Source organism: Pongo abelii, chromosome 13 (assembly GCF_028885655.2).
Source record: "Pongo abelii isolate AG06213 chromosome 13, NHGRI_mPonAbe1-v2.0_pri, whole genome shotgun sequence".
NCBI classification, from domain to species: Eukaryota; Metazoa; Chordata; class Mammalia; order Primates; family Hominidae; genus Pongo; species Pongo abelii.
In genome coordinates, this window is record NC_071998.2 from 86998760 (window position 1) to 87013097 (window position 14338).

The window sequence follows — 14338 nt, forward strand, 5'->3', positions numbered from 1 at the left end:
GATTTTTATAAATTGCACTTGTATCCTCAAACCATATTGAATTATCTTATTCTAAAGATTTATTTGCATATTCTCCTGCTTTTTATGTGAATAATAATATTGTTTGTGAATAGTAGTAGTTTTGAGTCTTCCTTCTCAATATCTATAATTTATATATAGTATCTTTTATTATTGAAATGGTTAAGATCAATGATGAGTAGAAGTAGTGATAACAGATATCATTGTGTTTATGGTTTTAAAAAGACAGTGTCCAACATTTCATCATTAACTATCATGCTTGCTGCAGGTTTCGAATAGATACTCTTTATGAAGTTAAGGAATTTTCCTTTATTGCTTTTTTGCTAATATTTGGTTGGATTTTAGAAAATTTTTCAATCTGTTGAGATGACATAATTTTTCTTCTTTATTTCTTAGTGTGGTAAATTTCACTACTAGATTTTCCAGTTTTAAACTATATTTGCATTCTTGAGGTAAACCCAACTTGGTCATGATGCATTATTATTATTATTATTATTATTATTATTATTATTATTCTTGCTAGTATTATTCAAAATTAGATTCAGTTGTCCAGTATTTTGTTTAGAATTTTTGCATATAACTGTAAGTAAAATTTGCTTATAATTTCATTTATCATAGTGTCCTTATTAAATTTTGCCATCAAGATTTAACCAAGTTTATAAAATAAGTTGGGGAGTGTTCCTTTTCTTGTATTCTCTGGAAGAGTTTATGTGATATTTATCTATTCCCTTTGACATTTGGCAGAACTTTCCTGTACAGTCACTTGTATCTGGTCTTTTCTTGGAGGGACACTATCAACTACTGATTCAAGCTTCTCCAACGGTTATAGATTTCTTCAGTGCTGCTTTTCCTTTTTGATTTTTTTTTTTTTTTGAGGTGGAGTCTCGCTCTGTTGCCCAGGCTGGAGTCCAGTGGGGCCATCTCGGCTCACTGCAACTTCTGCCTCACGGGTTCAAGCGATTCTTCTGCCTCAGCCTCCTGAGTAGCTGGGACTATAAGCGTGTGCCACCACGCCCAGCTAATTTTTTGTATTTTTAGTAGAGACAGGGTTTCACTGTGTTAGCCAGGATGGTCTTGATCTCTTGACCTTGTGGTTTGCCCACCTCAGCCTTCCAAAGTGCTGGGATTACAGGCAAGAGCCATGGTGTCCGGTCCCTTTTTAATATATTTTTAAAGGCAATATAGATTTGAACACTTGGGCATGAAATCATTTTTAATATACTCCCATATTTTTCTGATCTTTGAATTCTCTTTAGCATTGCCCTATTTTCCATTCCTAATGTTTGAGCCTTTTCTCTATTTTTCTTGATTCATTTCACCAGTGGTTTGCCTACTTCATTAATCTTTTCAAAGAATCAACTTTTGGCTTTGTCGATCATCTCTATTGTGTTTTTTAAAATTACTCTTTAACTTCTGTTTTTTATTTTTTCCTTTTATTCTAGTTTCTTTAGGATTAGCTTGTTGTCCTTTTTTAAAGTTAAGTTGGAAGCACAGACAATTAATTTTCAGCTTTTCTTCTTTTTCAATATAAGCATTTTTTACACTTTAGCAATTTCCCACAAACTTTGATATGTAGTATTATTATTCAGTTCTAATGGATGTTGAAACAGCAGGACTCAGAGGATAAAATATGAATATAAGTTCATTTTTTGGAACAATACTCATTCAAACCCACTTTGAGAACCATTTTTTTCTTCATATTCTTGAAAGGCAACTAGGAAAAGTCTCATGATTCTTCTAGTCTCTCTTGATAATAAAAAAATCCTGGGGTCACTTCTAGCCACTAAAAAGAGACAAACAAAAAGTCAGTTTGGTAAAGTCCATGTAATAAAAAAATTAACACTTCAACACTTGTTTAACCTTAAAGACTTCCCCTTTCAGAGCTCACACTTGGTACAGGCAAGTGGTTGGCAGGGGAAAATGTAGGGGTTGATTGCTTCTTTTATATGATTTATGCCTCACCTTCCTCTTCTACTTTCTAAGCTGCTTCCAACTTCTTTAGGGATGATTTGGAAAAAGAGACAAAAACAAGGAACAAGGGCCAGGCCAGGATGTGCATGCTTCTTTCTAGCAACCTAGATGCAATTAACCAGGCACTACATTATGCTATTATCTTGGCTTGGAGTTTCTTAGGTAATGCAGATTGTATACATTCAAATCCTAAATTTGAAGGCATAGCTGTGGTTTCAAAATTTCAGAGGGAATTAACAATACCCCTTCAAAAATCCCATGCCAAGGCAGACAAATCCCTTTTCATCCTCCTTCTTTTCTGCTGTCCAGACTTTTTTCTTCTAGCTCACCATTTCACTAAGGATGTTACCTTTCAAGCTTTTTGATTTCAAATGGGAGGCTCAGTTTCAATGTGGGACCTTGTGGGAGCTTAAGACCATGTCTTCTGCTCCCACAAGCCTGTTGAAATTCAGACCTTTTTGTAACTGAGCCAGACAAATGTGTCCAGGAAAGGAGTGGTGTAAGTGCCATCTGAATAAACTAGTTTTCAGTTCCTTATTTTTGATCTATGAGTATTCCACATACTTCTTGAAAGCTCAGCTATGCATTTTGAGATTTTTTTTATTTTTTAAATTTTTATAGATTCAGAGGGTACAGTACAGGTTTGTTACATGGGTACATTGCATAATGGTGAGGTTTGCACTTCTAGTGTACCCATCACTCAAGAGTGAACATTGTTCCCAACAGATAATTTTTCAACCCCCACCTCTCTCTCATCCTACCCACTTTTGGAGTCCTCTGTGTCTATTATTTCCTTCTGCATGTCCCTATGTACCTATTAGTTAGCTCCCACTTTTAAGTGAGAACACGTGGTATTTGATTTTCTGTTTCTGAGTCATTTCACTTAGGATAATGGCCTCCAGCTCCATCCATGTTGCTGCAAAAGACATGGATTTATTCTCTTTTTTTATGGCTGCAATATATTCCATGGTGTTTATACACCACATTTGCTTTATCCAGTCATCTCTTGATAAGACACTTAGATCGCGTCCATGACGTTGTTATTGTGAACTTTACTGTGGTAACATACAAGTGTGGGTGTCTTTTCAATATAATGATTTATTTTCCTTTGGGTACTCAGTAGTGGGATTCCTGCATCAAATGGTAATTCTATTTTTAGTTCTTTGAGAAATCTCCATACTGTTTTCCATAGAGGTTGTACTAATTTACATTCCCATCAACAGTGTATAAGCATTTGCTTTTATATTTTGAGAGTTTTTATAAACATGTTTCAACCAGTATTTCTTGGTGTTTTGTTGCAGGATTTTAATACTTATCTGACATGAGGTATTAAATGTTCTATTATTTGAGTCTATTTATTGAGTCTATGAAGTAAAAATTGAGTTGGTGAATATTCAAGGTGGATTGATATTCATTATATGGGACCATGACATACTTCTAACACTGACTCTATATATCTTTCACTATACTTCATTCAAGCCTCAAATTTTCCTTTCTTTGGCCGGAGCTTTTTTGTTGTGTTTTGCTTTTTAAATGGTGATAAGAAAGAACATATTATATAAAATGTACCTTCTTAACCATTTTTAAGTGTACGGTTTAACAGTGTTAAGTATGTTCACATTGTTGTGCAACGTTGAGTTTTAAACTTTAAGATTTAGGTTATTTGTGGCAAGGAAGGACAGGTCTATCTTATCTCCTTTCTCTTGCCTTCACTCATCTTTGCTTCCTTCTTTTTTTTCCATTGGCTGGAACGATCTATGAAGGGAGAAATGCTGCAACCTAAAATCATCTAACTAAAACTCAAAAGACTTAATTTCTTGTGTTGTCTTAGAGTTTCATATCTATTTTTTTCTGGAGCCTTTTTGCTAGATTAACTCACAATTCTGGAGATCTGTCAACCACATACAGATATATATTTGACTTCTGCAGTGTGAAGATAAAGAGAGACTATTTTTTGGCAAATTATTGGTGGGTTTAATCATCCTTCCATGAGCCTCTTTTGAAATGCCTGTGTTATCACCATGTGTTATTTTTTTCTCTTTTGTAGTTTTAATTGGCTTAATTTTTGCTAGATCCTCCTTTGCCAAAAGTTTTGTATGATTCAGTTCATTCATGTGATTTATCCAACATCACACATATTAACTACAGGAATTCCTTAATATTTTAGAAGATATCAGTTTAACTTTGAAGTGACTGGACTGATAGTGTTAGATGTTCACAATATCAGCACCTAGACAAGGATGTCAATGCAAAGACAAAAGCTACTGGGGGAAGGAATATTTGAGGATGTCTAACTTTATGAGGCAACTAGTTCACTAGGACATATTTTCATGTCATGATTATTTCTGCTTCAGTATACACTGTAAGCACAGCAGTGAGGTTAAATAATAAACACTCAGAAAATAAGGTATCCTCCTCTTTTGTTAGTCACAAGGGTATTCCTTCAACCAGATGATACCTTCCATTTAAATCAAAATTTATTTCTGAATTTGCTTATCACTTCTATTTAGAGGTCAGTCTGTCAAGAGCTACATCTTAACTCAATGGACCTCTGGAAAAATAAGACAAAATTACACAACTAGTCATTTCAGAAAGGGGAAAAAAAATCAAACTTCTTCCCTGGTAGTTGTAGGGAAAAAAAAGAAGCTTGATTAAAATTTCAATTTGCCATTTTGATTTTAGAGACAATGTGAAAAGAGATATAATCCATCAATAACAAGCAGCAGATTTTTCTAGATTTTAAGATTTCCAATATCAGGGTGTATGTTAGAATCAAGAATTACAATTATAATTAGTAGTGTTTTTCGCTGTGTTGCCAGATTGGAGTGCGGTGGCGCAAACTCGGCTCACTGCAACCTCTACCTCCTGGGTTCAAGCGATTCTCCTGCCTCAGCCTCCCGAGTAGCTGGGACTACAGGCATGTGCCACCACGCCCAGCTAATTTTTGTATTTTTATTAGAGACGGGGTTTCACCATGTTGGCCAGGATAGTCTCGATCTCTTGACCTCGTGATCCACCCACCTTGGCCTCCCAGAGTGCTGGGATTACAGGCATGAGCCACCGCGCCCGGCCTATTAGCCAAAATATTAAACTGACATAATGGCTATGTAGAATGCAACTTTCAAGTGGATGCATTCCACTGATAATAATAGTAATAACAACACATATATTCCTTACTATGACCAGCCACTGTTTTACGAGTTTTACTTAATTATCTAATTTTTTACAATTACCATTTTTAGGTAGTTTACTATTATTAGCTTCACTGTAATGGTGATGGGTGAGGACAATAAAACACGGAGAAGTGATCTGGCCAACAACTCACACATAGACGGCTGAGTTAGATGTTTCACTTAGGCTTAAAGTTATTACCTGCTGGTAAGCAAACAAGTGATATTTTAAATGAAGCATTTTATGAGCACATACTACTAGTTTTTAGTATCTGCCATAGAATTGAGATCTATTTGCAAACAGCCATATTGTTTTCTTAAGACACTACTGCAGGCAGAATAATGATCCCCCAAAGATGTTTATCTCCTAATCTCCGGAATTCGTGAATATATTAGCTTACATGGCAAAAGGATTCTGCTGATGTGATCAAGGGCAGACACCTGGAAATGGGAAGATGATCCTGGATTACTCAGGTGAGCCCTCAGAATCTTTTCCAGCTGCAATCAGCAGTAGACTTGAGGATGGAAGGTTCAGAGAGATGGCACATCACTGGCTTTGAAGATGGAGGAAGGGACCGAAGCCAAGGAATGTGGACAGAAGCTGGCAAAGGCAAGCTAAGGATTGTCCTGTGGAGTCACCAGAAAGGGGTGCAGCCCGAGTGACACCCAGGTAGTACTTCTGACCTACAGAACCGCGAGATAATAAATGCATTGTCTGTCAGATGATACATTTGTGCTGTTTCAAGCTACAAAGTTTGTGCTTATTGGTTATTGTGGCAATAGGGAACGGATACAGGCCCCGTCAGGTATTTCACTCAATCCATGAAATACCTTACAGTATACAAATTTTAACATGCGCGGGAGCCACTTACGCATCCGTCTATCTGTGCTGCCTGGGAGTGTCAGAGGCCGTGTCCTTCATTCACCTCGCGCGTGGGCGGCGCTGCCCTTAAGATGCTCCCGGGCTCAGCGCAGACGGCTCAGCGTTCTCCCGCGTTCAACGAACCGCCAGAAACGTCAGATGGTACGGAGGAAAACACTTCACACTTTAACAGTATTTTTACGTTTATTTGCAGCAAATGTTGTTGGCTTTGTATTTAAAGTATTTATGATTCACTATAAAGTGTAGGATCCAAGAAAACGCGCTAGTTTCACTTGGCCCCCGTGGGTGTCCCGGGGAGCTCTCCAAGGAAGGACTGGTTCCTGAAGTTCCTGGGGTGCTGCACCACCACGGAAGAACCAAGCTCCACAGAGAAGCCAGAAGCCGCGACCGCGGAGACGCCCTCTGCCAGGCCTCCACCGCCTCAGCTGCCCTTTACAGCCACCGCATTCTCAAGCCCCCTAGTTATTTCTAGCTTCGCACAGCGCCCAGCCCACCGAGAGACCTCAAACCTCGCGACACTCGCAACTCCCGCGGCCCTTCCTGCTACAGGCCTCCAAGGGGAGAGACATCGGGAAGATTGCTCCGCCCACAGAAAGGAAGATTTCGTTCTCGCGAGATCCCAATGACAATTCGGGAGCTCGTTCTCGCGGGATTTTCCAAGACCGGGTTGGAAGTTGCGGGGTTTAGGAGACGGAGGTCAGAGCCTAGGAAGATTTGGGGTTCGCCTTGCCGGCCTCCTGTCCTCCCTCCGGCGGCGGCGGAGCCCGAGAGAACTAGGTGAACACCGCTTTGCCAGCCTCATACAGCGTCCCCTGGCTCTGCCGCCGCTCGAGACGTCGCCCTCCCGTTCTCTTTGGGTCCCCTTAGTCACTACCTTTGCTGGGATCCCCCTCCTCCATCCTGTGGCTTCGCGTTGCCGGAGAGCGATGCTCGGAGGGCGGCCGGAAGTGGCGTTGGCCGCCATTGGCCCGCCTGCCAGCCACCTCGTTGTCCTCCGCCGTCTTCCGGGTGTTACGTGCAGCCGGGCTCGGCCCCTCCCACTGGCCGGATGGATCCGTCGGCTCCACAGCCCCGCGCGGAAACCGCAGGCAAAGGTACCAGCTCCGCGCTCGCCCCTTACCCAGAGGCCTGTCTACTGCGTCGCGTTGGACCAGTTCGTGCCGGTGCCCTTCGGGTTGGGGTTTTGCCCTGTAGATCCTCTTCAGTGACAGCTGCAGATTGTGAACCCCTCCAGGGCTGGGACCAAATCTCCGATTCAGTGTTGAGAACCTGGACTTGGGAGTCAGCCCCTGGGATCTAGTGCTGCCTCTGACAGTTACTTGCTGAGCAACTTTGGGCAGGCTCCTCATCTGTAAAACTGGGTTCATTACTAGGTTCTTGCGATTATTAAATGACATGGGGAATACGCAAAGCATTTATGTGACCCCGCGTCTGGCGCATATTAAGCACTCAGTAAACGTTATTTTCATTCTTTATTCTTGTAGGCTCTAGTTGTTAGTGAATGGCAGAAGTTTGTTGTAAGTAGATAAATGAAGGTTGAGATATTTAGTTCAATTGAGTTTTATTGCCTGTTGAGTCAGGGCATTATATTCTGCCTTAAATAGGAGGTTTAAAGAAGGTGTGATTATCTACCACAAGTCATCTGGGATGCCTTCTGGCACCCAAATGAGTAGTTTTCATTAATAATTGTGCCGTATAACAAAAACTACCAGGTATTGAGTGATTTGCCTGAGTCCAGCAATATGCTGATTGTTTACTTGCTTTCCTTTGAGGAAGATATCGATCTCATTAAATAGATGAATTCAGAGCTAAAGTTCAGAGAGGGCAAGTTACAAGCCTGAATTCTGAGGTCTAGGAATTGATGACGCTGTAATTCAGGGACCAAACATATAAATACCTATAGGAGACTGGCAGCTAAAAATAGATGAAGCTGCCGAGTGGATATTGTGACTGGGACGCTCATTTCTTTTGATAAATCTAGTCACTCTGGTATTTAGGGAAATTGGTGGAAGGAGCAGAAAGCTCCAGGGCCCCGAGGTGGGAACACGCTTGAGGAATGCTTGAGGAGGCCATTGGAGTGAAAGAGGGAGAGAGAGACCCTTATCACCAGAATGAGTTGAGTTGGTAATTAGTTTAAACCAAAAGAAATGATTTCGACTCATTAAATTAGAGACTTAACCCATTTCCCTGTTAAATCCAACAGGAAGTCTTCACAATTTAAGCAGTTGTTCCGTAGTTTGGATACTGAAAGATTCCATTTCTAACTCAAACTTAACTGAATTTATTTCGTCCTAGAAATTATCCAAACTCAAACCCAAAATACTCCAATAAGTTGTGTGATTCCCTTAAGGCTTTTTTTTTTTTTTTTTTTTGCACATGCTGTACGCTTATCTGAGATACAGTTCTTAGACCCCTTTCCCTTTTAAATTACATTTCTCAATACTCCCTTCTCATAGCACTCTTCTTCTAATGCACTTTTTACAGTTATGTATATGTTTGTATACTTTTTAGTTTTCTCGCAAGATATCAAGGATTTGTGAGATTAATAATTTGTAATAGGCCAGGCGCAGTGGCCCACACCTGTAATCCCAGTACTTCGGGGAAGCTGAGGCGGGAGGATAGTTTGAGGCCAGCCTGGACAACATAAGCGAGACCCTGTCTCTACCAAAAATAAAAAATTTAGCCAGGCATGGTGGTGCACACCTGTAGTCCCAGCTACTCAGGAGGCTGAGGCGGGAGGATGGCTGAGCTCAGGAGTTGGAGTTTACAGTGAGCTATAATTGTGCCATGACACCCCAGACTGGGCGACAGAGACACTCTTGTCTAAAAAAAAAAGAATGTGTAATAAATTCGCATGTTCATTGAATGTCTGCTGTGTGACTCTGTGTTGGTCCTGGGGATAAAATTTATAACAGTACAAACTTTTTTTGGAAAGGAAATTACTTTCTACTGGAAGAAAAAGACAAAAACAAGTGGACATGATAATTAAATGTTATGATAAGTGCTACAGAGGCAATAAAATGATGAGATAGAGAAAAATGGGTACCCTACTCTAAATAGGTGGACTGGGAGCAGAGAGACTGGTTAGGCATAATTTAGGGAAAGTTGATGGTGGCATGCTTTAAGACAGAGGTCTGCAAACTACTGCCTGTGGGCTGAAACTGGTCTGACACTTCTTTTTGTAAATAAAGTTTTATTGGAACACAACTGTGCCCATTTGTTTATGTATTGTCTGGTTGCTTTTGCATTACAAGGGCAAGAGACTGTATGGCCTACAAAATCTAAAGTAACAAATAGCTAATAACTGACTCTACAGAAAATGTTTTCCACTCTTTGCTTTAGAGAGATGATGGCATGGAGGAAAGTGATTCATTTTTGAAGTAGAACCAGGACATTCTGATGGATTGGATGTAAAGGAGTAATATTAGATGAGGTTTAAGGGCTAATGGTTTTCTACCTTGAAAAGTTGGTTAGATGATGATGCCAGTTAATGAAATGCGGGAAGACTATTAGTCACCATCATTTTTGACATTAGTTTTCTTCATTTTATAGCCATTGTGTGGTATAATATTTGGTGAATAATTTGTGCTTAAATCACATATGTTGAATAATGGATAATAAAATAAGTCTTAAAAAATGATAGGGTAGGCAAACACATAATGGGAAATATAAGTAATGTGTTAAGAATTGCTGTAAGGGTTGCTTTAGGTTTTAAGGTGCAAATAGTACTGTTATGAAAATTGGGCCCATTGACCTATATGTTGTTTTACTTGTACAGTGGATCGAGGCTTTAGTTTGACATTAAAGCACTCTTTCAGAATGGTGTAACAGTTGTCAACAGTTTGGGTCCAGGGAGTAGAGTGGAAGAGAAGGTTTTTCCCTCTGTACTCATTATTGTTATGGTAAAATAACCTCATCAAAGTTAGTGGCTTTACTTTTGAGGAACAACTGATGGATGAGGAATATAATGAGCTATTCTTGCTTTAGATAGTATAAACATGTCATGTTGTAATCTTAAATGTTATAAATATCTAACTGGAGGTCATCAGGAAGACCCTAGGAAACTGCCAGTGGTTATCTGATCTCAGTGAGAAATGTATAAGAAAAATAATTCCTAGTGTTCTTATATTTGTAGCCATAGAATTATTTTTGGATTCTTGCCATAAGAAATTCCATTTGGAAAATTATTTTTACTTAGTTTTCTTTATTTGATACTTTTTAATTGTACCAATAGTATACTCTGTGGACTCCCTCCTCATTCATAGTGGTATATTTTCTGAGAAAATAAAATAGATAGCTGTACGGTTAGTCATAGAATAAGTTCATAAAGAGAGAGGTAATAGTCTTTAAAGAATAATAGGATCTTAGCAGAAAGAGATCTTAGAATTCATCTCTTAAAATAAATATTCAAAACCCAGAAGAGAAAAAGCTGTGACATTACTGTAGTTGAATTGGAGGTTCCCATGGTTAGCTGTATACAAGCAGTGGTTAAAGTAAAGGTTTAGAGGCAGCAATATTGCAGTGAAAAGGAACAGCTGTTTCTAGAGAAAGGCAATGGAATAACTGTAAAAAAGCAGACAGATGAACCACAAAGCATTGCTGTCCAGAGGATTTTAGTTTACTCATTACCAAGTCCTATTCACGATTACTCTACCATATCATGAAATATATGTATATATATATGTTCATGAGTCAGCAAGAATATTTTAGTCAGTGGTGCTCAACCCTGGCTGTGTGTCAGAATGATCTTTTGAATTGAACAATAACAACCAAACAAAACAATAAAACCAGATGCCCGTGACCCCTATCCACTGAATAAGAATCACTAGAGGTGGTGTCTAAGAATGTATATTTTTAATAAACTCCAGGGGAGATGATGACACACAGCCAGGGTAAGAACCACTGGAAATAAAGTATGTACCCTTTATTCTGTTTATTATAGGAGAATATCTGAAAATCTATTTTAGAAAAATATCTATACATGTTATAATTTATCTTGTTCCAGTTTTTGGGAAAAGGCATTTATGTGAGGTATATATTGTTTCTCACAGCTGTGGAAAAATGAGGTGTTACTTTATAAGCTAGCTTTGGAAACTTTATTTTCTTTATTCTTGCAGACATATGGCATCCAGGAGAAAGATGTCTTGCCCCTGCCCCAGATAATGGAAAACTTTGTGAAGCAAGTATAAAATCTATCACAGTGGATGAAAATGGCAAGTCATTTGCAGTCGTCTTATATTCAGATTTTCAAGAAAGGAAAATACCTCTTAAACAGCTTCAAGAAGTAAAATTTGTTAAAGATTGCCCTAGGAATCTTATATTTGATGATGAAGATTTGGAAAAACCTTATTTCCCAAACCGAAAATTTCCATCATCTTCTGTTGCTTTTAAATTATCTGACGATGGAGACTCTATTCCTTATACCATCAATAGGTATTTGAGAAACTACCAAAGAGAAGGAACCCGGTTTCTTTATGAACACTACATCCATGGAGGAGGGTGCATTCTGGGTGATGACATGGGACTTGGAAAAACAGTACAGGTATTTATTTTAATTGTGTTATAACGGTCAAGTCACTTTACTGTGTACATGAGTGGATACTATATGTAAATCTTTATTTGTACTGCTGTTATGATAGTTATTTTGTTGTTCCTGTGTATGTTTGTGTTTGTCTCACTAACTAGATAGTGAAGTCCTCAAAGTTGAGGACAATGTCTCAGTTATTTTATCATTCTTCAGTACCTATGAAATATTTTATTCCAAAATAATGTTTTGGTACCACTTGGTTTGATTTTACCTTTGGTAATACTGGTACTAAGATATCAATATATTTGAAGTTATTTAACTTTCTTAATACTTTATGGAAGGAAAGCATTGTAACATTTGTTATGCCACATAGCATGGTTAAATTGTTCCTATAGGCCTTTTGTGCATATTGTTTGAAGTTTATCATGTTAGAAGTTTCTTAATCTGGAATCCGTGGGTCACTAGCAGTTCTGTTTGTGAACTTTAGAGAGACTTCAAAATTCCCTAAAATGTGTACTAGAATTTGTACACATACATACTTTCCTAAAGAGGGGATTTGTTGTAGTTAATCTGTTTCTGTATAACAAATTATGCCAAATTTAGCAGCTTAAAACAATATTCATGTATTGTCTCACAGTTTCTGTGGGTTGGGAATCCAGCTGCCGCCTAGCCTGGTCCTCTAGCTTTGCCTCTCACAGGGCTGCAGTCATCTCAAGGTGACTGGGGAAGATTCACTTCCTAGCCCACCTGTTTGTTGGCAGGATTCAGTTCCTTGTGGGTTCTTGGCCTCAGTTTCTTATGAGCTGTTGGCTGGAGGCCTCCTTTGCTTCCTTGACACATGGCCCTCTTCATGGGGCATCTCACACAAGGTAGCTTGCTTCATAAAGGGAGGGCAAGAGACAGCACTAGTAAAACAGAAGTTATGGTCTTTGGTGATGTAATAACACAAGAGACATCCCCTCACTTTTGTCATATTCTCCTCATTAGAAGCAAGTTGCTAAGTCCAGCCAGAACTCAAGGGAAGGAGATTAAACAGAACTGGGAATATGAAGAGGTGGGTATTATTGGGAGTCCTGTCAGAAGCTGCCTGCTACAGGGTCTTTAGCTTTCCTTAGATTTTCAAAGAGGTTTGTGATCCAAGAAGAATAGAGTTTTGAATCTAGATTTTATACTAAACAATCACTTTAGATTTTCAGGAGTGTGTGCCTAGTTTGTGATTAAGTTATTCTGCTTCCTTTCTTATAATTGAGTTTAACTTATTTTCTTCTTCATATTACCTCCATTAGTTATTGGAACTCAAAGGTAAGTGGAAAACTAAATTTAACATTTATAAATAGCCAAATTTCAGACAGCAATGATGGAATAAGGAAAAATAAAAAAAAGCCAAATAATGCTACTGTGTGTAAAGGTCTGGTGTGAAAACCTAGGCTAAAATAAAGTCTTTCAATAATCATATTACCATTAACCATACTCTATGTTCCTTCAAGCCTAGGCAGTGCAGATAGTTTAGACCTGCACACTGGACGTGCTAAATGATTGTTTGCGGAATAAATGAATTTGCCTTCTTCATTTATTCCACAAACAATCATTTAGCACGCCGGCCTGTAGGTGGAGGATAGACAGCAAGAATAAAGAAAGGAGGCTTCAAGAAACCACCGCTGAAACTGACCCAACAGTCCCACGGACAGTTTTGTTTGTTTGTTTGTTTGCTTGTTTTTGGATAAACATAGAAATTGACCCTTCTGGTCCTAAAGCTTTAAACTTGTATTTGTTTTATCTGAGTTCCTTCCTCAGGAAAGTACCCCCAGGCCTCTCAAAAAGTATCAAAGAACTGAAACTCACCAGATCATAGAATTCAGACAGTGAGACACCAGGCCTGTCATTCATCAGATTACTTCCTTAGCCCTCCCAAGTTCCTGTTTTCCCATACATTGTTACATTTCTTCCCTGCTGTAAAAACTCCTAATTTTAATCAGGGAGATGGATTTGAGACTGATCCTTGGCTACAGTGCCTGATTAAAGTATTTTTCCTTGGCAATACGTGTTGTCTCTGTGATTGGCTGACTGTATGGTGAGTAGCAGGTCTTAGACTGAACCTGTGGTGTTTCAGTAACGCTATCTGTGACCAAGATTACAGATGAGTACTAGAGGAAAATTAATAAATTAATTAAATCCCTGCTGTAACTGTTTTCACATATACTTTTACTGTTTTTGCCTGTGGTAGAATGTTTGTTACCACAATTCTTTGATTAGCCAGTGCATGTTCAACTTCAAAATAAACATGAGGCTGGGTTTGGTGGTTCACGCCTGTAATCTCAGCACTTTGGGAGGCCGAGGCGGGCGGATCACGAGGTCAAGAGATCGAGACCATCCTGGCCAACATGGTGAAACCCCATCTCTACTAAATATACAAAAATTAGCTGGGCATGGTGGCCCACGCCTGTAGTCCCAGCTACTTGGGAGGCCAAGGCAGGAGAATCTCTTGAACCTGGGAGGCAGAGGTTGCAGTAAACCGAGATTGTGCCACTGCACTCCAGCCTGGCAACAGAGTGAGACTCTGTCTCACACACAAAAAAAGAAGAAACGTGAGGGTACTACATACAAAAAGTGATCGTTTGGGAACCGCCATCCTGCAACTTAAATACAATTAGAATTCAAATTCTTGTGCACCTTTTAGTCTCAAATTTGAAGGCTGTCTTTCATCTCTGAGGCCCATGTTACAAAGAAATTTACTTTATTTTACAGTTCATAGGATTATTTTTAAAGGAA

General features: G+C 39.0%; 1 protein-coding gene and 1 long non-coding RNA gene across 8 annotated transcripts in view; one reads left to right on the forward strand and one right to left on the reverse strand.

Annotated features, from left to right (window-relative positions):
* Nucleotides 1–830: 830 nt before the first annotated feature.
* LOC103891498 (uncharacterized) lies at nucleotides 831–5785 on the reverse strand. The gene is made up of 2 exons (XR_008509837.2): nucleotides 5561–5785; nucleotides 831–1801 (listed from the first exon to the last, which is right to left on the reverse strand). It is a non-coding gene; the product is annotated as an uncharacterized LOC103891498 (long non-coding RNA).
* Nucleotides 1767–14338, forward strand: part of ERCC6L2 (ERCC excision repair 6 like 2) — a 167254-nt gene continuing 154682 nt past the window's right edge. For 6 of the 7 annotated variants that reach the window (XR_008509835.2, XM_054520289.2, XM_024252413.3 and 3 more), the window contains exons 1-2: nucleotides 1767–7136; nucleotides 11160–11584. Coding sequence is in view for 6 of the 7 variants with exons in the window: in XM_054520289.2 (XP_054376264.2) it covers nucleotides 7091–7136; nucleotides 11160–11584 (471 nt within the window). In the remaining variant the exon portion in view is untranslated. Of the gene's footprint in view, nucleotides 7137–11159; nucleotides 11585–12556; nucleotides 12624–14338 lie in introns of those variants that run through there. The other variant, XM_054520288.2, reaches the window with a different exon arrangement.